Source organism: Bufo gargarizans, chromosome 2, assembly GCF_014858855.1.
Source record: "Bufo gargarizans isolate SCDJY-AF-19 chromosome 2, ASM1485885v1, whole genome shotgun sequence".
Taxonomy (NCBI): Eukaryota; Metazoa; Chordata; class Amphibia; order Anura; family Bufonidae; genus Bufo; species Bufo gargarizans.
Genome location: NC_058081.1, coordinates 622227985 through 622252592, shown reverse-complemented (window position 1 = coordinate 622252592; position 24608 = coordinate 622227985). Strand labels below are relative to the sequence as shown.

Below are 24608 nucleotides of genomic sequence, written 5' to 3'. Positions count from 1 at the left end.
CTGGAGCCATGCTGACTGCAATGCACCCCACAGCTGCTAGAGGGTGTGTGTATCTGGGGATCCATAGAGCGATTAAGGTGGTCCCACAGATGCTCAATTGGGTTCAAATTTAGGGAATTAGGGGCCAGGGTATTAGGGCTCTTTCACACCTGCGTTCTTTTCTTCCGGCATAGAGTTTCGTCGTCGGGGCTCTATGCCGGAAGAATCCTGATCAGTTTTATCCTAATGCATTCTGAATGGAGTGAAATCCGTTCAGGATGCATCAGGATGTCTTCAGTTCCGGAACGGAACGTTTTTTGGCCGGAGAAAATACCGCAGCATTCTGCGCTTTTTGCTCCGGCCAAAAATCCTGAAGACTTGCCGCAAGGCCGGATCCGGAATTAATGCCCATTGAAAGGCATTAATCCGGATCCGGCCTTAAGCTAAACGTCGTTTCGGCGCATTGCCGGATCCGACGTTTAGCTTTTTCTGAATGGTTACCATGGCTGCCGGGACGCTAAAGTCCTGGCAGCCATGGTAAAGTGTAGTGGGGAGCGGGGGAGCAGCATACTTGCCGTCCGTGCGGCTCCCGGGGCGCTCCAGAGTGACGTCAGGGCGCCCCACGCGCATGGATGACGTCATCGCATGGCACGTCATCCATGCGCATGGGGCGCTCTGACGTCATTCTGGAGCGCCCCGGGAGCCGCACGGACTGTAAGTATACTGCTCCCCCGCTCCCCACTACTACTATGGCAACCAGGACTTTAATAGCGTCCTGGGTGCCATAGTAACACTGAAAGCATTGGATCTGTCTTCAAATGCTTTCAGTACACTTGCGTTTTTCCGGATCCGGCGTGTAATTCCGGCAAGTGGAGTACACGCCGGATCCGGACAACGCAAGTGTGAAAGAGGCCTTACCTGGAAGCTTTAGTCATGCTCTTCCAGCCAGTGTTGGACATATTGAGCTGTGTAACTTGTTGCATTGTCTTGGTGGAAGATACCATCTGCCCCTGGGAAGACGATCAGCATGTATGGGTGCATGTGATCATACCCATATCGGTTAGGAGTGCCTTCAAAATGGATGAGTGTCCCCAGAGACACGAAAACATTCCCTAGACTTTAAGGCTAGGTCTACACGACGACATTTGTCGTGCGACAATTTTTATAATGGCAGTCTATGGTGTCGCACTGCAACATGTGACAGTCGCAGAAAATCCATTCGAGATGGATTTTTCTGCGACTGTCGCGTCGCAGTCGCAGCATGTCGCATGTTGCAGTGCGACACCATAGACTGCCATTATAAAAATTGTCGCGCGACATTAGTGCAACAAAATGTCGCGTGACAACTGTTGCGCCCTGTCGTGTAGACCTAGCCTTACACTGCCACCACCAGCTTGTGTTCTTCCAGCAGTGGTTGCAGGGTGTGTGTTCTCTGATATATCTTGCCTGACACGCCAACGTCCATCCATTCAATGAAGCAGAAAACATGACTCATCTCAGAAAAAAAACAGTTGCCAATCTGCAGAGGTCCAATTCTGACACTGCTGCGAAAAGTGAAGCCTTTTCTTCCGATGCAACGTCGTAAGCCGTTATTTTAGAGACACTTCTGGTAGCCCCCTCATTCATCTTGGTGTGGCTTATTCACAGTGGTGCAGTTTGTCCACTCACGATACACTTTCACCACAGCTGCACCTGATCTGTTCACAAACTGCACAGTTTCAGAAATACTGCCACCCATGACCCGAAAGCCAACAATCATCCCTTTTTGCAACTCTGATAGATCGCCCCTTTTATCCATGACTCGACTGTGTAAAATGTGACATTAGAAAAAACTATGAAAATTAGACGCTAAAATACAGTAGAGCCTACAAATCTTAGCATTGTTTGCACTTATCACATTATTAGATACTTCTGTCAGAAATGTTCGTTGTAATCTGATTGCGTGGATTTTTTTTGTCCGAACCTGCTGACCATCTAATTTGTATGGGGAACATCCAACTCTCCACTGACATCTGCTTGATGAGAATCGGGCACTTTCAACTGCTCGACCCTTTTCTTCTCGGGGAGATAAGCCATGGTCAGAGGAGTCTGGCAGCGGCTTCCTTTGACTCCTTCTGCTGAAAAACATGCTTACTCAGCTGAGCCGCATGGGTATGGGGGGATTGAGAATACTAGCTTTTGGTGGAACGAGAGTTCGGTGTGTATGGCCAGCCTTAAATAAATGTTGTTGAGACTTCTACTGATTAAGATTGGATTTATACGTCTGTGCTGGTCATGTTATCCCTCCCTATTAGGCAATAGTCACACGACTGTATGTGTTTTGCGGTCCGCAAATTTCCGATCCGCAAAAAAAACGGATGACGTCCATATGGCATCTGTTTTTTTTTTCGGATCCATTGTAACATGGCCTAGCCTTGTCTGCAAAACGGACTAGAATAGGACATTCGGATGCAGATAGCACATGGTGTGCTGTCTGCATTTTTTGCGAACCCATTGAAATGAATGGGTCTGCATCCTATCCGCAAAAAAAATGGAACGGACACGGAAGCAAAATACATTCGTGTGAATGTAACCTTAGGCTTCATGCACACGACCGTATTTTGTTTCCGTGTCCGTTCCGTTTTTTGTTTTTTTTTGCGGATAGGATGCGGACCCATTCATTTCAATGGGTCCGCAAAAAACACGGACAGCACACCATGTGCTGTCCGCATCAGTATGTCCGTTGCTCCGCAAAAAAAAATTGTGCATGTCCTATTTTTTTTTTCTAGTTTGAGGACAAGGATAGGCATTATTACAATGGATCCACACAAAAAACGTATCCGCAAAAAAAAAAAAAAAACACATACACATACGGACCGCAAAACACATACAGTTGTGTCTATGTAGCCTTACTCGAATGTGTCATGACCCAGCCATAGGTTAACTGATCTGAACGCATGGCTTCATAAATGTTTTATGATGCTGTGAACTTCTATGACATATCTGAGTAATGTAGGCAGATAATACGGTCAGCACACGGGTGTGTGATTCTCTAAGACTTAAGGGGTTGTCTCATCTCAGACATTGGTGGCAAATCGCTAGGATATGCCACCTTATGTCAGATAGGTGCAGGTCCCACCTCTGGAACCCACTGCTATCTCCAGAACAGGGCCCCCCAAAATGAAGGATAGTGTACCACCACCCTCCATTAGTTTCTGGAGTTCCAAAACTAGTCGAGCGTTGACTTGGCTTTATCATCTAGTAAACCTTATTTCTATACTACTGAGAGGTTATAAACTCTTATTACTAGGGATGAGCGAACTCGAACTGTATAGTTCGGGTTCGTACCGAATTTTGGGGTGTCCGTGACACGGACCCGAACCCGGACATTTTCGTAAAAGTCCGGGTTCGGGTTCGGTGTTCGTCGCTTTCTTCGCGCTTTTGTGACGCTTTCTTGGCGCTTTTTGAAAGGCTGCAAAGCAGCCAATCAACAAGCGTCATACTACTTGCCCCAAGAGGCCATCACAGCCATGCCTACTATTGGCATGGCTGTGATTGGCCAGAGCACCATGTGACCCAGCCTCTATTTAAGCTGGAGTCACATAGCGCCGCCCGTCACTCTGCTCTGATTAGCGTAGGGAGAGGTTGCGGCTGCGACAGTAGGGCGAGATTAGGCAGATTAACTCCTCCAAAGGACTTGATTAACTGATCGATCTGCAGCTGTGGATCATTGAGCTGCTGATCCTCAATTGCTCACTGTTTTTAGGCTGCCCAGACCGTTTGTCAGTCACATTTTTCTGGGGTGATCGGCGGCCATTTTGTGTCTTGTGGTGCGCCAGCACAAGCTGCGACCAAGTGCATTTAACCCTCAATGGTGTGGTTGTTTTTTGGCTAAAGCCTACATCAGGGTGAAGCTGTCACACCAAGTGCATTTAACCAGCAATAGTCTGTTTATTTTTTGGCCATATACTACATCAGGGGCAAGCTGCGCCTGTCACCAAGTGCATTTAACCCTCAATGGTGCGTTTGTTTTTTGGCTAAAGCCTACATCAGGGTGAAGCTGTCACACCAAGTGCATTTAACCAGCAATAGTCTGTTTATTTTTTGGCCATATACTACATCAGGGGCAAGCTGCGCCCGTCACCAAGTGCATTTAACCCTCAGTAGTGTGGTTGGTCAAGCTATCACACCAAGTGCATTTAACCAGCAATAGTCTGTTCATTTTTTGGCCATATACTAAATCAGGGGCAAGCTGCGCCCGTCACCAAGTGCATTTAACCAGCAATAGTCTGTTCATTTTTTGGCCATATACTACATCAGGGGCAAGCTGCGCCCGTCACCAAGTGCATTTAACCCTCAGTAGTGTGGTTGGTCAAGCTGTGACACCAAGTGCATTTAACCAGCAATAGTCTGTTCATTTTTTGGCCATATACTACATCAGGGGCAAGCTGCGCCCATCACCAAGTGCATTTAACCAGCAATAGTGTGGTTATTTTTTGGCCATATCCCAGTCTAATTCTGTCACTAAATCCATACCGGTCACCCAGCGCCTAAATACTAGGCCTCAAATTTATATCCCGCTAAATCTCTCGTTACCGCTGTCCTGTTGTGGCTGGGAAAGTTATTTAGTGTCCGTCAAAGCACATTTTTTGTTCTGGGTTGAAATACAATTCCCAATTTAGCAATTTAAAAATTTAGTGGTTTCTGCTGTATCAGAGCTATTTGAAATCTATCCCTAAAAGGGTATATAATATTCAAGGTGCACATAGGGTCATTCAGAATAACTTCACACACCCGCTACTGTGCATTTCCAAGTCTAATTCTGTCACTAAACCCATACCTGTCACCCAGCGCCTAAATACTAGGCCTCAAATTCATATCCAGCTAAATCTGTCGTTAGTGCTGTAGCTGGGCGAGTTATTTAGTGTCCGTTCAAGCACATTTCTTGTTCTGGGTTGAAATACAATTCCCAATTTAGCAATTTCATAATTTAGTGGTTTCTGCTATATCAGAGCTATTTGAAATCTATCCCTAAAAGGGTAGATCATATTGAAGGTGCACATAGGGACATTCAGAATAACTTCACACACCCGCTACTGTGCATTTCCAAGTCTAATTCTGTCACTAAACCCATACCTGTCACCCAGCGCCTAAATACTAGGCCTCAAATTTATATCCAGCTAAATCTGTCCTTAGTGCTGTAGCTGGGCGAGTTATTTAGTGTCCGTTCAAGCACATTTCTTGTTCTGGGTTGAAATACAATTCCCAATTTAGCAATTTCATAATTTAGTGGTTTCTGCTATATCAGAGCTATTTGAAATCTATCCCTAAAAGGGTAGATCATATTGAAGGTGCACATAGGGACATTCAGAATAACTTCACACACCCGCTACTGTGCATTTCCAAGTCTAATTCTGTCACTAAACCCATACCTGTCACCCAGCGCCTAAATACTAGGCCTCAAATTTATATCCAGCTAAATCTGTCCTTAGTGCTGTAGCTGGGCGAGTTATTTAGTGTCCGTTCAAGCACATTTCTTGTTCTGGGTTGAAATACAATTCCCAATTTAGCAATTTCATAATTTAGTGGTTTCTGCTATATCAGAGCTATTTGAAATCTATCCCTAAAAGGGTAGATCATATTGAAGGTGCACATAGGGACATTCAGAATAACTTCACACACCCGCTACTGTGCATTTCCAAGTCTAATTCTGTCACTAAACCCATACCTGTCACCCAGCGCCTAAATACTAGGCCTCAAATTTATATCCAGCTAAATCTGTCCTTAGTGCTGTAGCTGGGCGAGTTATTTAGTGTCCGTTCAAGCACATTTCTTGTTCTGGGTTGAAATACAATTCCCAATTTAGCAATTTCATAATTTAGTGGTTTCTGCTATATCAGAGCTATTTGAAATCTATCCCTAAAAGGGTAGATCATATTGAAGGTGCACATAGGGACATTCAGAATAACTTCACACACCCGCTACTGTGCATTTCCAAGTCTAATTCTGTCACTAAACCCATACCTGTCACCCAGCGCCTAAATACTAGGCCTCAAATTTATATCCAGCTAAATCTGTCCTTAGTGCTGTAGCTGGGCGAGTTATTTAGTGTCCGTTCAAGCACATTTCTTGTTCTGGGTTGAAATACAATTCCCAATTTAGCAATTTCATAATTTAGTGGTTTCTGCTATATCAGAGCTATTTGAAATCTATCCCTAAAAGGGTAGATCATATTGAAGGTGCACATAGGGACATTCAGAATAACTTCACACACCCGCTACTGTGCATTTCCAAGTCTAATTCTGTCACTAAACACATACCTGTCACCCAGCGCCTAAATACTAGGCCTCAAATTTATATCCAGCTAAATCTGTCCTTAGTGCTGTAGCTGGGCGAGTTATTTAGTGTCCGTTCAAGCACATTTCTTGTTCTGGGTTGAAATACAATTCCCAATTTAGCAATTTCATAATTTAGTGGTTTCTGCTATATCAGAGCTATTTGAAATCTATCCCTAAAAGGGTAGATCATATTGAAGGTGCACATAGGGACATTCAGAATAACTTCACACACCCGCTACTGTGCATTTCCAAGTCTAATTCTGTCACTAAACCCATACCTGTCACCCAGCGCCTAAATACTAGGCCTCAAATTTATATCCAGCTAAATCTGTCCTTAGTGCTGTAGCTGGGCGAGTTATTTAGTGTCCGTTCAAGCACATTTCTTGTTCTGGGTTGAAATACAATTCCCAATTTAGCAATTTCATAATTTAGTGGTTTCTGCTATATCAGAGCTATTTGAAATCTATCCCTAAAAGGGTATATAATATTCAAGGTGCACATTGGGTCATTCAGAATAACTTCACACACACCCGCTACTGTGTATTTCTAAGTCTAATTCTGTCACTAAACCCATACCTGTCACCCAGCGCCTAAATACTAGGCCTCAAATTTATATCCTGCTAAATCTCTCGTTAACGCTGTCCTGTTGTGGCTGGGAAAGTTATTTAGTGTCCGTCAAAGCACATTTTTTGTTCTGGGTTGAAATACAATTCCCAATTTAGCAATTTCATAATTTAGTGGTTTCTGCTATATCAGAGCTATTTGAAATCTATCCCTAAAAGGGTATATAATATTCAAGGTGCACATTGGGTCATTCAGAATAACTTCACACACACCCGCTACTGTGTATTTCTAAGTCTAATTCTGTCACTAAACCCATACCTGTCACCCAGCGCCTAAATACTAGGCCTCAAATTTATATCCTGCTAAATCTCTCGTTAACGCTGTCCTGTTGTGGCTGGGAAAGTTATTTAGTGTCCGTCAAAGCACATTTTTTGTTCTGGGTTGAAATACAATTCCCAATTTAGCAATTTCATAATTTAGTGGTTTCTGCTATATCAGAGCTATTTGAAATCTATCCCTAAAAGGGTATATAATATTCAAGGTGCACATTGGGTCATTCAGAATAACTTCACACACACACGCTTCTGTGCATTTCCAAGTCTAATTCTGTCACTAAATCCATACCGGTCACCCAGCGCCTAAATACTAGGCCTCAAATTTATATCCCGCTGAATTTGAATACAATACATTGTGCCAAATAATATATTTGTTGTTGTGGTGAACCATAACAATGAGAAAAACATCTAGTAAGGGACGCGGACGTGGACATGGTCGTGGTGGTGTTAGTGGACCCTCTGGTGCTGGGAGAGGACGTGGCCGTTCTGCCACATCCACACGTCCTAGTGTACCAACTACCTCAGGTCCCAGTAGCCGCCAGAATTTACAGCGATATATGGTGGGGCCCAATGCCGTTCTAAGGATGGTAAGGCCTGAGCAGGTACAGGCATTAGTCAATTGGGTGGCCGACAGTGGATCCAGCACGTTCACATTATCTCCCACCCAGTCTTCTGCAGAAAGCGCACAGATGGCGCCTGAAAACCAACCCCATCAGTCTGTCACATCACCCCCATGCATACCAGGGAAACTGTCTCAGCCTCAAGTTATGCAGCAGTCTCTTATGCTGTTTGAAGACTCCGCTGGCAGGGTTTCCCAAGGGCATCCACCTAGCCCTTCCCCAGCGGTGAAAGACATAGAATGCACTGACGCACAACCACTTATGTTTCCTGATGATGAGGACATGGGAATACCACCTCAGCATGTCTCTGATGATGACGAAACACAGGTGCCAACTGCTGCGTCTTTCTGCAGTGTGCAGACTGAACAGGAGGTCAGGGATCAAGACTGGGTGGAAGACGATGCAGGGGACGATGAGGTCCTAGACCCCACATGGAATGAAGGTCGTGCCACTGACTTTCACAGTTCGGAGGAAGAGGCAGTGGTGAGACCGAGCCAACAGCGTAGCAAAAGAGGGAGCAGTGGGCAAAAGCAGAACACCCGCCGCCAAGAGACTCCGCCTGCTACTGACCGCCGCCATCTGGGACCGAGCACCCCAAAGGCAGCTTCAAGGAGTTCCCTGGCATGGCACTTCTTCAAACAATGTGCTGACGACAAGACCCGAGTGGTTTGCACGCTGTGCCATCAGAGCCTGAAGCGAGGCATTAACGTTCTGAACCTGAGCACAACCTGCATGACCAGGCACCTGCATGCAAAGCATGAACTGCAGTGGAGTAAACACCTTAAAACCAAGGAAGTCACTCAGGCTCCCCCTGCTACCTCTTCTGCTGCTGCCGCCTCGGCCTATTCTGCTGCTGCCGCCTCGGCCTCTTCCTCCGCCTCTGGAGGAACGTTGGCACCTGCCGCCCAGCAAACAGGGGATGTACCACCAACACCACCACCACCACCTCCGTCACCAAGCGTCTCAACCATGTCACACGCCAGCGTTCAGCTCTCCATCTCACAAACATTTGATAGAAAGCGTAAATTCCCACCTAGCCACCCTCGATCCCTGGCCCTGAATGCCAGCATTTCTAAACTACTGGCCTATGAAATGCTGTCATTTAGGCTGGTGGACACAGACAGCTTCAAACAGCTCATGTCGCTTGCTGTCCCACAGTATGTTGTTCCCAGCCGGCACTACTTCTCCCAGAGAGCCGTGCCTTCCCTGCACAACCAAGTATCCGATAAAATCAAGTGTGCACTGCGCAACGCCATCTGTAGCAAGGTCCACCTAACCACAGATACGTGGACCAGTAAGCACGGCCAGGGACGCTATATCTCCCTAACTGCACACTGGGTAAATGTAGTGGCAGCTGGGCCCCAGGCGGAGAGCTGTTTGGCGCACGTCCTTCCGCCGCCAAGGATCGCAGGGCAACATTCTTTGCCTCCTGTTGCCACCTCCTCCTTCTCGGCTTCCTCCTCCTCTTCTTCCACCTGCTCATCCAGTCAGCCACACACCTTCACCACCAACTTCAGCACAGCCCGGGGTAAACGTCAGCAGGCCATTCTGAAACTCATATGTTTGGGGGACAGGCCCCACACCGCACAGGAGTTGTGGCGGGGTATTGAACAACAGACCGACGAGTAGTTGCTGCCGGTGAGCCTCAAGCCCGGCCTGGTGGTGTGTGATAATGGGTGAAATCTCGTTGCAGCTCTGGGACTAGCCAATTTGACGCACATCCCTTGCTTGGCGCATGTGCTGAATTTGGTGGTGCAGAAGTTCATTCACAACTACCCCGACATGTCAGAGCTGCTGCATAAAGTGCGGGCCGTCTGTTCGCGCTTCCGGCGTTCACATCCTGCTGCTGCTCGCCTGTCTGCGCTACAGCGTAACTTCGGCCTTCCCGCTCACCGCCTCATATGCGACGTGCCCACCAGGTGGAACTCCACCTTGCACATGCTGGACAGACTGTGCGAGCAGCAGCAGGCCATAGTGGAGTTTCAGCTGCAGCACGCACGGGTCAGTCGCACTACAGAACAGCACCACTTCACCACCAATGACTGGGCCTCCATGCGAGACCTGTGTGCCCTGTTGCGCTGTTTCGAGTACTCCACCAACATGGCCAGTGGCGATGACACCGTTATCAGCGTTACAATACCACTTCTATGTCTCCTTGAGAAAACACTTAGGGCGATGATGGAAGAGGAGGTGGCCCAGGAGGAGGAGGAGGAGGAGGAGGAAGAGGGGTCATTTTTAGCACTTTCAGGCCAGTCTCTTCGAAGTGACTCAGAGGGAGGTTTTTGGCAACAGCAGAGGCCAGGTACAAATGTGGCCAGCCAGGGCCCACTACTGGAGGACGAGGAGGACGAGGATGAGGAGGAGGTGGAGGAGGATGAGGATGAAGCATGGTCACAGCGGGGTGGCACCCAACGCAGCTCGGGTCCATCACTGGTGCGTGGCTGGGGGGAAAGGCAGGACGATGACGATACGCCTCCCACAGAGGACAGCTTGTCCTTATCCCTGGGCAGCCTGGCACACATGAGCGACTACATGCTGCAGTGCCTGCGCAACGACAGCAGAGTTGCCCACATTTTAACCTGTGCGGACTACTGGGTTGCCACCCTGCTGGATCCACGCTACAAAGACAATGTGCCCACCTTACTTCCTGCACTGGAGCGTGATAGGAAGATGCGCGAGTACAAGCGCACGTTGGTAGACGCGCTACTGAGAGCATTCCCAAATGTCACAGGGGAACAAGTGGAAGCCCAAGGCCAAGGCAGAGGAGGAGCAAGAGGTCGCCAAGGCAGCTGTGTCACGGCCAGCTCCTCTGAGGGCAGGGTTAGCATGGCAGAGATGTGGAAAACTTTTGTCAACACGCCACAGCTAACTGCACCACCACCTGATACGCAACGTGTTAGCAGGAGGCAACATTTCACTAACATGGTGGAACAGTACGTGTGCACACCCTTCCACGTACTGACTGATGGTTCGGCCCCATTCAACTTCTGGGTCTCTAAATTGTCCACGTGGCCAGAGCTAGCCTTTTATGCCTTGGAGGTGCTGGCCTGCCCGGCAGCCAGCGTTTTGTCTGAACGTGTATTCAGCACGGCAGGGGGCGTCATTACAGACAAACGCAGCCGCCTGTCTACAGCCAATGTGGACAAGCTGACGTTCATAAAAATGAACCAGGCATGGATCCCACAGGACCTGTCCGTCCCTTGTCCAGATTAGACATTAACTACCTCCCCATAACCATATATTATTGGACTCCAGGGCACTTCCTCATTCAATCCTATTTTTATTTTCATTTTACCATTATATTGCGAGGCTACCCAAAGTTGAATGAACCTCTCCTCTGCCTGTGTGCTAGGCCTAAATATATGCCAATGGACTGTTGCAGTGGTGGCTGACATGAAGCCTGATTCTCTGCTATGACATGCAGACTAATTCTCTGCTGACATGAAGCCAGATTGTCTGTTACGGGACCTCTCTCCTCTGCCTGTGTGCTAGGCCTAAATATATGCCAATGGACTGTTGCAGTGGTGGGTGACGTGAAGCCTCATTCTCTGCTATGACATGCAGACTGATTCTCTGCTGACATGAAGCCAGATCGTCTGTTACGGGACCTCTCTGCTCTGCCTGTGTGCTAGGCCTAAATATATGCCAATGGACTGTTGCAGTGGTGGGTGACGTGAAGCCTCATTCTCTGCTATGACATGCAGACTGATTCTCTGCTGACATGAAGCCAGATCGTCTGTTACGGGACCTCTCTGCTCTGCCTGTGTGCTAGGCCTAAATATATGCCAATGGACTGTTGCAGTGGTGGGTGACGTGAAGCCTCATTCTCTGCTATGACATGCAGACTGATTCTCTGCTGACATGAAGCCAGATTGTCTGTTACGGGACCTCTCTGCTCTGCCTGTGTGCTAGGCCTAAATATATGCCAATGGACTGTTGCAGTGGTGGGTGACGTGAAGCCTCATTCTCTGCTATGACATGCAGACTGATTCTCTGCTGTCATGAAGCCAGATTGTCTGTTACGGGACCTCTCTGCTCTGCCTGTGTGCTAGGCCTAAATATATGCCAATGGACTGTTGCAGTGGTGGGTGACGTGAAGCCTCATTCTCTGCTATGACATGCAGACTGATTCTCTGCTGACATGAAGCCAGATCGTCTGTTACGGGACCTCTCTGCTCTGCCTGTGTGCTAGGCCTAAATATATGCCAATGGACTGTTGCAGTGGTGGGTGACGTGAAGCCTCATTCTCTGCTATGACATGCAGACTGATTCTCTGCTGACATGAAGCCAGATTGTCTGTTACGGGACCTCTCTGCTCTGCCTGTGTGCTAGGCCTAAATATATGCCAATGGACTGTTGCAGTGGTGGCTGACGTGAAGCCTCATTCTCTGCTATGACATGCAGACTAATTCTCTGCTGACATGAAGCCAGATTGTCTGTTACGGGACCTCTCTCCTCTGCCTGTGTGTGTGCTGGGCCTAAATATATGCCAATGGACTGTTGCAGTGGTGGCTGACGTGAAGCCTCATTCTCTGCTATGACATGCAGACTGATTCTCTGCTGACATGAAGCCAGATTCTCTGTTACGGGACCTCTCTCCTCTGCCTGTGTGTGTGTGCTGGGCCTAAATATATGCCAATGGACTGTTGCAGTGGTGGCTGACGTGAAGCCTCATTCTCTGCTATGACATGCAGACTGATTCTCTGCTGACATGAAGCCAGATTCTCTGTTACGGGACCTCTCTCCTCTGCCTGTGTGTGTGCTGGGCCTAAATATATGCCAATGGACTGTTGCAGTGGTGGCTGACGTGAAGCCTCATTCTCTGCTATGACATGCAGACTAATTCTCTGCTGACATGAAGACAGATTCTCTGTTACGGGACCTCCCTCCTCTGCCTGGGTGCTGGGCCTAAATATATGCCAATGGACTGTTGCAGTGGTGGCTGACGTGAAGCCTCATTCTCTGCTATGACATGCAGACTAATTCTCTGCTGACATGAAGACAGATTCTCTGTTACGGGACCTCTCTCCTCTGCCTGGGTGCCGGGGCCTAAATATCTGAGAATGGACTGTTCCAGTGGTGGGTGACGGGAAGCCAGATTCTCTGCTATGGAACCTCTCTCCAATTGATTTTGGTTAATTTTTATTTATTTAATTTTAATTTTAATTCATTTCCCTATCCACATTTGTTTGCAGGGGATTTACCTACATGTTGCTGCCTTTTGCAGCCCTCTAGCTCTTTCCTGGGCTGTTTTACAGCCTTTTTAGTGCCGAAAAGTTCGGGTCCCCATTGACTTCAATGGGGTTCGGGTTCGGGACGAAGTTCGGATCGGGTTCGGATCCCGAACCCGAACATTTCCGGGATGTTCGGCCGAACTTCTCGAACCCGAACATCCAGGTGTTCGCTCAACTCTACTTATTACCCTTTATCCACCGGAGTTTTTTGTTTTTTTTTGTTTTTGCATTTTCATTTTTCTTTCCTATTTCCCATGAGCCATAACTTTTTTATTTTTCCGGTCACTGCTGTATGAGGGCTTATTTTTTTGCGGGACAAGTTGTTCATATTAATGCCAATGTTGTGTGAAGCGTTAAAATATTGGGGGAAAAGACAGAAAAAAGGATGCCTTTTTTTATAAAAAAAAATCAATAAAAAAATATTTGTAGCTCAAAATGAGTACAACGCAATAATAATAATAATAAAAAATTGTCCCCAAAGGTGTAAATAGCCTTTAAGAGCCCTGTTTACATAGCACAATCTGCTGCACAGGGATAATGATTTTAGGTGTCAGTGAGAGACACGAACACCCAATGAACAAGCATTGGGTGATTGCCAGCACCTTTCACACAGACCAGTTATTGGGAATGAGCGTTTTTTAGCAGTCTGTGTTAAAGTGCCATACGCCTCCCTTATTTAAATATAACTGAGCTTCTCTGTGTTGTAATAGCAGGCATAACCACTAGCAAGTATATGGAGAATCTGTTCTAATTTGGTAGAAGTCTCAACAACATGCAGGTAAGAGGAACATCTTGGACGGCAGAAATAAGAATTCATGTGATGATCACTGCTGCAAATATGCCACTATTTATTCTCCTTGGCAGGCAGGAGAGGAGTTATATAGCAGCAGAAACAACAATGAAAACTCAGGCTTTGGTTGAATATTTACCTCTAAATTCCTCTTTTTAGTTGAAGAATATGAAGGTTTATCTAATTTAGTTTTGACTTTTGAACAGGTAAATTTATTGACAGATTTGGAGAATACATGGCCATCAAGGATGAGACACCTCTTGAAGATTATACTGTTGTCTCAGATGTCGAATGCTTGGATGACATCGAGCAAAGTAAGTAATTGTATAGGCATTTACTAAAACTTTAAGGGGATTCCCAGTGTATATATATTGACCTGTCCTCAGGGTAACTCATGAATATCATATCAGTGGGAGTCGACAACCAGCACCCCCAAAATCAGCTGGTTTTATCAGCCACCGGTGCCAGAAACAACACAGTGGTCAAAGCTAGAAGCACTATGTAGTCGCAGTGCCAGCTTATGGCAGTTCTTCTTCCATTATGTTAGCTGAACTGCAGTAAGCCTGTGGCCACTACACAGTGGAGAAAGCTTTCTTTTTCTGTCTCTTTCCACTGTATTATTGCTGGTGGTTGCCAAAATGTGTTGATCTCTGGGGGTGTTGACCCCCACTAATCTGATACTGATGTCTATCCTGAGGATAGATCATCAGTATCTAGACACAGGCAGACCCCTTTAAATGGCAAGTGCAAATGCACAGCTACTTGGTAATAGCAGTGTCCGTCATCCACAGATCCCCCCCATAACAGTGTCCGTCATCCACAGATCCCCCACATAACAGTGTCAGTCATCCACAGATCCCCAGTAATAGTGCCATCCAGAGACCACCATTAGTTCCAAACCCACCAAACACACAGCACACCTTTTTGGTTAAAAATATTTTTTTTCTTATTTTCCTCCCCAAAACCTAGGTGCGTCTTATAGGGCGAAAAATACGGTATCCCATATCGCCACGTCCGAAAAGTTCAAACTATTAAAATATTTAAAAAATCTATGCGGTGAACGTTGGAACAGAAAACAAAATAAATAAAAACTGCGCAATTCGCCATTTTTTTAAATGCGGAATGCACGTGGCTTTTTTTTTTTTTCTTTTTCGTGTGGTATCGCAATACTTTTTTTATGGTATCGAAATCGAATCAAAAATTTGGTATCGCAACAACTCTAATCTAACCTGTCAGATGAATGTTGTAAAAAACAACAAATGAAAACGGTGCCAGAACAGCCATTTTTTAGTTACCTTGCCTCACAAAAAACTTTATATAGAGCGACAGAAAATCATATGTACCCCAAAATAATACCAATAAAACTGTCACCTTATCCCGTCATTTCGAAAATGGGGTCACTTTTTGGGAGTTTCTATTGTAGAGGTGCATGAGTGGGGGCTTCAAATGGGACATGGTGTCTAAAAACCTGTCCAACAAAAACTATATGGCGCTCCATTTCCTTCTGCTGTGTGCCCCTCCAGAAGTTTATCACCACATGTGGGGTATTTCTGTAAACTGCAGAATCAGGATAATAAACATTGAGTTTTGTTTGGCTGTTAACCCTTGTGATGCAGAAAAAAAAAAATGAAATTTAGAATAGAAATTTCTAAAGAGTTAACAAAGTTTGTAAAATCAGTTTTGAATAACTCGACGGGTGTAGTTTCTACAATGGGGTCATTTATGGGTTGTTTCTACTATATAAACCTCACAAAGTGATTTCAGAACTGAACTGGTCCTTTAAAAAGTGGGTTTTGGAAATTTTCTCAAAAATGTTAAGAATTGCTTCTAAAATTCTAAGCTTTCTAACGTCTTAAAAAAATAAAATGACATTTACAAAATGATGCCAACATAAAGTAGATATATGGGGAATATTAAGTGGAAAATATTGCGCTGTAGTATAACAATGGCTGGTTAAGGCCAGTATACATGTCTGTTCTGCACAACGTACGGACAAGTCCTGTGGGATCAGGGCTCCAGACAAAAAAAAAAAAATCTCAAGGAGCCATTGGCTCCTTAATCTGAAAAATTTAGGAGCCAAATTAATTTTTTAGTCGCCAAATGTAAAATACATATAATTATAATAAAAAATAAAAGACTTGTCTGGCTACAGTGCGGGGAAAGCGGACTGGGGTGACGTTACGCAGTCCGGCATGCTGCCCAGGTGTGGCATGGCACAGTAGGGCTCATCCCTTGCGGCTCTTCAGCGTACGGGGCCCCAGTGAACAATGAACAGACGCGTCCACTCTGGGGTTCACCTGAACCCCTAGTTCTTTGGTGTAAGAGCGGCTCAGTCAGCCCCAACTCCGGCCCCAGCTGGCTGAGCAAGGCCTACAGCTGAGCTCATAACCGGTAGTTATCCAGGCAGTTAAAGGGAAGGGCAGACTTCATGGGCCCCCTTGTAGGGAGGCTTCCAGTAGGGCCCCTTGGGTTTGTAGTAGGGGGGCTGTAGCCGGTAAGTGGGCACATAGTTTGGGAAGGGCGGATAGGGAGGGTGCATGATCAGAGTCCTGCAAGGAGCAGGTGGGCTTGCACGGCTGCCCCTTATATCAGCCTAACGTTACTTTAACGACCGGCAGCCCTGCAGCCTTAACACCTTCACTGCCAGCCACACCTGAGCCTCCCCAGCGTGGTGGCATCTCTGCATCGTAGGCTGTACAAATGGCAGAGTGCTCCCTCATACCGCTGCACGTGCGCCAACTGATGGAACTGGTCACAATCGCACTTATCAGGCTCACACCAGAAAAGGTTCCTCCCCCACTTCAGCATAAAATAGGAGATGCGCAGAGAAAGTTAGGTAGGCGGGGGGGGGGATACTGGGCAGTGGCAGCCATTAGCAAGTGGCGAGGTGATCATCAGTCATCTCACCACTTGCTAATGTTAAGTATGTAAAGGGTTAATAGGAGCCCCGCGCTGGTCAAGACACTAAAAAGCCAGTGAACCATATCTCTTTCAAAATGCTTAATAGGAGGGGGGAGGTTATCTCCTGGAGGTTATCTCCTCCTACTAAGCACACTATTGAAAGAGATATGGTTCAGCGTCGGGGATCCTATTAACCCTTTTATTCCCTTATTAAGAATGTTTGTGAGCCCAGGCAGGGAGCTCACACCGGCCCCCTGAGTGTTATCAGGGTTGTAAAGATAAGGATTAGCCTTTATCAGCTGCAGCGCAGGGGTGACTGTGACAGTTTGTGGATTGTTTGTATTCGCTTCTCAAGCTAACCTCTGTTCTATGGAGCAGTAGGCATGGAGCGGCTCCCTGTCTTCATGACTCTGAAGATCAAGCTGCTGCTGTGTTCAGCGCAGGGAGAATTGGGGGGGGGGGGGTGAGAGGAGCAGCCAATGGCAGGGCAGCCCGGGGATACTATCACCAATCGGCAGCCTCCTCTCTAATAACAGAGCTCTGTACTGTGCGGAGCTCTGTTATTGGATTGCCGCCTGCCTGCTGTATGAAATCCCGTTCTTCTTAAAGAGGCAGAGCAGCGGACGGTCTAGGCGCAAATGGCGACAAGACTACAAAGTCTTGTCGCCATTTTGCAATTCTAAGTCGCATTGGCGACCATTTTGGTCGCCATCTGGAGCCCTGGGTATCCATGTCTGGTTCATTTTAATGAACGTGAGGTTGTCCACATTGGCTGTGGACAGGCGGCTGCGCTTGTCTGTGATAACGCCCCTCTGCTGTGCTAAACACACATTTAGACAATACACTGGCTGCAGGGCAGGCCAGCACCTCCAAGTCGTAAAGGGCAAGCTCAGGCCATGTGCCCAATTTGGAGACCCAGAAGTTGAAGGGGGCAGACCCATCAGTCAGTACGTGTAGGCATGTGCACACATACTGCTCCACCATGTTGCTGAAATGCTGCCTCCTTTCCACATTTCGGCCATGCTAACCCTGCTTTCTGAGGTGCTGGTGGTGCCCCAGCTGCGTTGGCGACCTCTTCCTTCTCCTCTGCCTTCGCCTTGCGCTTCCACTGTGCCCCTGCTGTCAGGTGGGAATGCCACCAGCAGCGCGTCTACCAGCGTGCGCTTGTACACGCCCATCTTAAGATCACGCTCCAGTGACGGAATTAAGGACGGTATGTGGTTCTTGTAACGGGGATCCAGTAGTGTGGCCACCTAGTAATCAGCACAAGTTAGAATGTGGGCAACTTGGCAGTCGTCGTGGAGACACTGGAGCATGTAATCGCTCATGTGTGCCAGGCTGCTCAGAGGCAATGAAAAGCTGTCCTCTGTGGGAGGTGTATCGTCTGTGTTCTCTGTATCCCCCCAACCACGCACCAGTGATGGCCATGTGCCACCCTGCTGTGAACACTGTTCCTCCTCCTCATCCTTCACCTCGTCATCCTCCAGAACTGTGCCCTGTCGGGACAATTGTGTACCTGCCGTTTGTGGGTGTAGGAACCCACCCTCGGAGCCACTTGTGAATGACTGGCCGGAAACCCTCTGAAATGATCCCTCTTCCTCCTGTGCCACATCCTCTTCCATCATCACCAGAAACGTTTTTTCAAGGAGGCTTAGAACTGGGATAGTAACGCTGAGAGCGGCTTATCGGCACTGGCCATGTTGGTGGAGTACTCGAAACAGCGCAACATGGAACACAGGTCTCGCATGGAGGCCCAGTCATTGGTGGTCAAGTGGTGCTGTTCTGCAGAGCGACTCACCCGTGCGTGCTGCAGCTGAAACTCCACTATCACCTGCTGCTCGCACAGTCTGGCCAGCATGTGCAAGGTGGAGTTACACCTTTTGGGCACGTCCCATATGAGGCGGTGAGCTGGAAGGCCAAAGTTACGCTGCAGCGCTGACAGGCGAGCAGCAGCAGGATGAGAATGCTGAAAGCATGCACAGACGGCACACACTTTATGCAGCAGCTCTGACATATCAGGGTCATTTTTAAGGAACCTCTGCACCACCAAATTCAGCACATGCGCTAGGCAAGGGATGCGAGTCAAACCGGCTAGTCCCAGAGCTGCTATGAGATTTCACCCATTATCGCACACACCACCAGGCCAGGCTTGAGGCTGACTGGCACAAACCACTCATCTGTCTGTTGTTCAAGGCCCGTCCACAGCTCCTGCGCGGTGTGGGGTTTGTCCCCCAAACAGATAAGTTTTAAAACTGCCTGCTGTCGTTTACCCCTGGCTGTGCTGAAGTTGGTGGTGAAGATGTTACACTGACCGGATGAGGAGCCTGTAGTGGATGAGGAAGTGGAGTAGGAGGAGGAAGCAACAGGAGGCAAACTGAAGCGCCCTGCAATCCGCCTCAGGCCCAGCCGCCACTGCATTTACCCAGTGTGCTGTTATGGAGATATAACGTCCCTGACCGTGCTTACTGGTCCACGTATCCGTAGTGAGGTGCACCTTGCCACAGATGGCGTTGCACAGTGCACACCTGATTTTGTCCCCCACTTGGTTGTGCAGGTAAGGGATGGCACGCCTGGAAAAGTAGTGGCTGCTGGGCATGACGTACTGTGGGACAGCCACCGCCATAAGGCTTTTAACCCCTTAAGGACTCAGCCCTATTTCACCTTAAGGACTTGGCCATTTTTTGCAAATCTGACCAGTGTCCCTTTAAGTGCTCATAACTTTAAAACGCTTTGACTTACCCAGGCCGTTCTGAGATTGTTTTTTCGTCACATATTGTACTTCATGACACTGCTAAAATTGGGTCAAAAAAGTAAAATTTTTTGCACAAAAAAATAAAATTTTTACCATTTTTTTTTGAAAAATTAGCAAATTTCAAAGTTTCAGTTTCTCTACTTCTGTAATACATAGTAATACCCCCAAAAATTGTGATGGCTTTACATTCCCCATATGTCTACTTCATGTGTGTAGCATTTTGGGAATGATATTTTATTTTTTGGGGATGTTACAAGGCTTAGAAGTTTAGAAGCAAATTTTGAAATTTTTCAGAAATCTTCAAAATCCCACTTTTTATGGACCAGTTCAGGTTTGCAGTCATATTGTGAGGCTTAGATAATAGAAACCTCCCAAAAATGACCCTATTCTAATAACTACACCCCTCAAGGTATTCAAAACTGTTTTTCCAAACTTTATTAACCCTTTAGGTCTTCTACAAGAGTTAATGGCAGATGGAGAAACAATTTAGAAATTTCTATTTTTTGGAAAATTTTCCAATATAATCAATTTTTTCCAGGAGTAAAACAAGGGTTAACTGCCAAACAAAACTCAAAATGGGTTGCCCTGATTCTGTAGTTTGCAGAAACACCCCATATGTGGTCGTAAACTACTGTTTGGCCAAACGGGAGGACATAGAAGGAGGGGAGCACCATATGGGTTTTGGAAGGCAGATTTTGCAGGACTGGTTTTGTTTATACCATGTCCCATTTGAAGCCCCCTGTTGCACCCCTAGAATAGAAATTTCAAAAAAGTGACTCCATCTAAGAAAGTACACCCCTCAAGGTATTCAAAACTGGGTTTACAAACTTTGTTAACCCTTTAGGTGTTCCACAAGAGTTAATGGCAGATGGAGAAACAATTTAGAAATTTCTATTTTTTGGAAAATTTTCCAATATAATCAATTTTTTCCAGGAGTAAAACAAGGGTTAACTGCCAAACAAAACTCAAAATGGGTTGCCCTGATTCTGTAGTTTGCAGAAACACCCCATATGTGGTCGTAAACTACTGTTTGGCCAAACGGCAGGACATAGAAGGAGGGGAACGTCATATGGTTTTTGGAAGGCAGATTTTGCTGGACTGGTTTATTTACACCATGTACCCTTTCAAGCCCCCTGATGCACCCCTAGAGTAGAAACTCCATAAAAGTGACCCCATCTAGGAAACTACAGGATAAGGTGGTTGTTGTTTTGGGACTATTTTAGGGGTAAATATGATTTTTGGTTGCTCTATATTACTCTTTGTTGAGGCAATGTAACAAAAAAATTAAATTCTAAAAATGTTTCTACATTCGCTATTTAGTTTTGTGGAACACCTAAAGGGTTAACATAGTTTGTAAAGTAACTTTTGAATACCTTGAGGGGTGTAGTTTCTTAGATGGGGTCACTTTTTTGGAGTTTCTAGTCTAGGCTACATCAGGGGGGCTTCTAATGGGACATGGTGTCAAAAAAAAACTGTCCATCAAAATCTGCCTTCCAGAAACCGTATGGAGTTCCCTTCGTTCTATGCCCTGCCGTGCGGCTATATAGCCATTTACGACCACATATGGGGTGTTTCTGCAAACTACAGAATCAGGGCCATAAATATTGAGTTTTGTTTGGCTGTTAACCCTTGCTTTATTACCGGCAAAATGGATTTAAATTGAAATTTTGCCCAAAAATTTGTGTTTTGGCACAGTTTTTGTTTTATATTTTTAACACCGTTCATTCGAGGCGTTTGGTCAAATGTTATTTTTATAGCGACGACTTTTACGCACGCGACAATGCCCAATATGTATGGCTCTCAGACTTTGGAGACACTAAGCAGGCATCCTAAAAACTGCGGCCCTCCAGATGTTGTAAAACTACAATTCCCACCATGCCCTGCTGATGGCTGTAGGTTGTCTGGGCATGCTGGGAGTTATAGTTTTACAACATCTGGAGGGCCGCAGTTTGAGGATGCCTGCTCTAAAACTAATATTTTTTTGGGGGAAAAAAATTGTTTCTCTGTCTCCAAAGTCTAAGAGCCATAGTGTTTTATGTTCTCTAGTGGACTGTTGGGGATTATAAAAATTTAGTACTCCATGGAAGTGTGATACTCCCTGAAGCAATCGATAACGCAGAGGCCCGGATGATCGGGGCACGTGTCACATTGAGTGGTGGTGTCCTTCCGTATCCCCCTCTTGTGACACACTCTGCATCTTTTTTGGGTTCGTCCCTTCTTTCCAGTATGGGGGACCACACCTGGAAAGTGTTGGCCAGGGACGATCCGGGCGCCTCCTGTTCCCGAGGTACTCCGGCCTGCTCTTTCCCGGTCCGAAAAGATCAGGTCTTTGAGGACTGCCTCATAGAATTGGAGGAATGTCCCTGTGCTGCCAGCGCTTCGGGATAGTACAAAAGAGTTGTACATGGCAACCTGCACCAAGTAGACCGCAACTTTTTTGTACCATGCCCGGGTTTTGCGCATGGCATTATATGGCGTGAGGACTTGATCAGAGAGATCAACTCCTCCCATATACCGATTGTAGTCGACGATACAATCGGGCTTGAGGACCGTTGCCGTGGTACCTCGCACAGAGACTGGGGTGGTGCTGTTACCGTGGATTGTGGACAGCATAAGGACATCCCTCTTGTCCTTATACCTGACCAGCAACAGGTTTCCACTGGTAAGTGCACGGGTCTCACCCCTGGGGATAGGTACCTGGAGGGGGTGGGCAGGGAGGCCGCGCTGATTTTTCCGCACGGTCCCACAAGCGAACGTGGATCTGGCGGCAAGGGACCTGAACAAGGGAATGCTGGTATAAAAGTTATCCACGTACAAGTGGTAACCCTTATCCAGCAGTGGGTGCATAAGGTCCCACACGAGTTTCCCGCTAACACCCAGAGTGGGGGGACATTCTGGGGGTTGAATACGGGAATCTCGCCCCTCGTACACACGAAATTTGTAAGTGTACCCTGAGGTACTCTCACAAATTTTGTATAGCTTCACGCCATACCTCGCCCGCTTTGTGGGAATGTATTGGCGGAAACTGAGTCTCCCCTTGAACGCAACGAGAGACTCATCAACCGCGACCTCCCTTCCAGGTACGTAGGCCTGCTGAAATGTGGCCCCAAAGTGATCGATGACCGGCCGTATCTTATACAGCCGGTCATAGGCAGGATCACCTCGGGGTGGACATGCTGCATTATCGGAATAATGCAGACATTTCCGGATGGCCTCAAACCGGGGATGTGTCATGACCATACTGTACAGTGGGGTCTGGTATAGGACGTCCCCACTCCAGTATTGCCTGACACTGGGTTTTTGGACTAGACCCATATGCAGCACGAGGCCCCAAAATGTCCTCATTTCGGCTGCACTGACCGGCGTCCAGCCACCGGGTCTAGCCAAAAATGAGCCTGGGTTTTGAGCGACGAACTGTTGGGCGTACAGATTCGTCTGCTCCACCATCAAATTCACCAGTGGGTTACTGAAAAAAAAACTAAAAAAGTCTATTTCAGTAAACCCCACTGTGGGAATCTGGATTCCAGGATTGCCAGCGAAATCCGGAATCTCAGGCTCAAAGTCCACTGGGGGACACCAGCTAAGTTCATCGGCAGGGGGCTCCGGTGAACTTATTTGGTGGGCCGGGAAACCAGTACGAACCCCAGGGCGGCTCGTACTAGGGTGGGCCACAGGATCCCTAGCATGTGTGGCCCCTGGCTCCGCCTGGCGGCGTCTCCGCCGCCTTGGTGGCTCATCGTCATCCGATGATGATGAGGAGGATGCAGATGACAAAAGGAACGTGGGGTCATCCTCATCCTCACTGGGGCTCTCGGAGTCGGAGGCAATCTGGGCGTATGCCTCCTCGGCCGAGAACACCCAGCGGGCCATGGGTGTGTGTGTGTGCGTGTAGGTGTGCGTGTGTGGAAACCTTTATTATATGTGCGTGTGTGTGGGGGCAACGGGTGTTCGCGTACTAAAAAAAGGAAAATAAAGGGGTAAGTGTTAGGAAAAAAAAAAAAAAAAGTTCAAAGTTGCTGATCAGCGGTACAACGCTGATCAGCGGTGGGGCGGGCGATGCGCTAACAGTGGACGGACGCTAAAGTGCCGACCAGTCAGCGAACGCAGAAAAATAAAAAAAAAGTGGTGGTAAGGGGGCTAGTGGTGAGGGGGGGGGCTGGGGGAGGGCTGGTGGGGGGATGGGGGGGGGGGCTGGTGGTGGTGGGGGGCTGGTAGGGGGGGCTGGGGGAGGGCTGGTGGGGGGATGGGGGGGGGGTTGGTGGTGGTGGGGGGCTGGTAGGGGGCTGGTAGGGGGGGGCAAGTGGCAGGGGGGGCTCTGGGGTCTGATAGATGGATCAAAAAAGTTTTGTGTAAAAGTTCTTTTTTTTTTTTTTTTTTCCTAACTAACTTTTCCCTTCTTTCCCTTCCTAATGGTGCCTCTCCCTCACTGACCCTAACCTACCTGAGTGGCGATGGGTGCAGGAGGGTGATGGATGCCGATTAGGGGGACACAGGAGCTGGTGCTGGACGATGCTGCACGGTCAGGGTGCTGGACAGGAAGAGGAGGGGAGAGAGGAGCGCAGGAAGTTTGAATCTCGCGCCTCTCTCCCCTGCACCAATCAGCACCCTGGACAGCAGTGTTCAGCACCAGGGCCAGCACCGCCTCCTCAAATCCTCGGACTGCGATTAGTGGTGTAAAATTACGCCACCGATCGCAGTCTTTTTCCGGTTCATCGGGTCACAGCACACCCGAATGGACCGGAAACGCAGAAAACCGCAGGTCTGAATGGACCTGCGGTTTTCTGCGATCGTCTATACGGGGGGGGGGGGGGGGGGGGGGTCAAATGACCCCCCCCTGCGTTGTTACGGGATGCCGGCTGAATGATTTCAGCCGGCATCCCGTTCCGATTAACCCCCGCGGCGCCGGAATCGCGAATTAAAGCCATGACGTACCGGTACGTCATGGGTCCTTAAGGATTCGGGAAACATGCCGTACCGATACGTCATGGGTCCCTAAGGGGTTACAACTCTCTGCCTCATCCAGACGGAATGACGGCATTTCAAAGGCCAGTAATTTTGAAATGCTGGCATTCAGGGCCAGGGATCGCGGGTAGGTAGCCGGGGTACTTTCTCTTCC

At 47.6% G+C, this 24608-nt stretch overlaps 1 protein-coding gene across 1 annotated transcript in view; it reads left to right on the top strand.

The window, feature by feature from the left end:
- The window catches only part of LOC122928849 (zinc finger protein 252-like), a 102824-nt gene that overhangs the window by 35829 nt on the left and 42387 nt on the right, over positions 1 to 24608 (top strand). The window contains exon 6 of the mRNA XM_044282117.1: positions 14046 to 14153. Coding sequence (XP_044138052.1) covers positions 14046 to 14153 — 108 coding nt within the window. The remainder of the gene's footprint in view (positions 1 to 14045; positions 14154 to 24608) is intronic.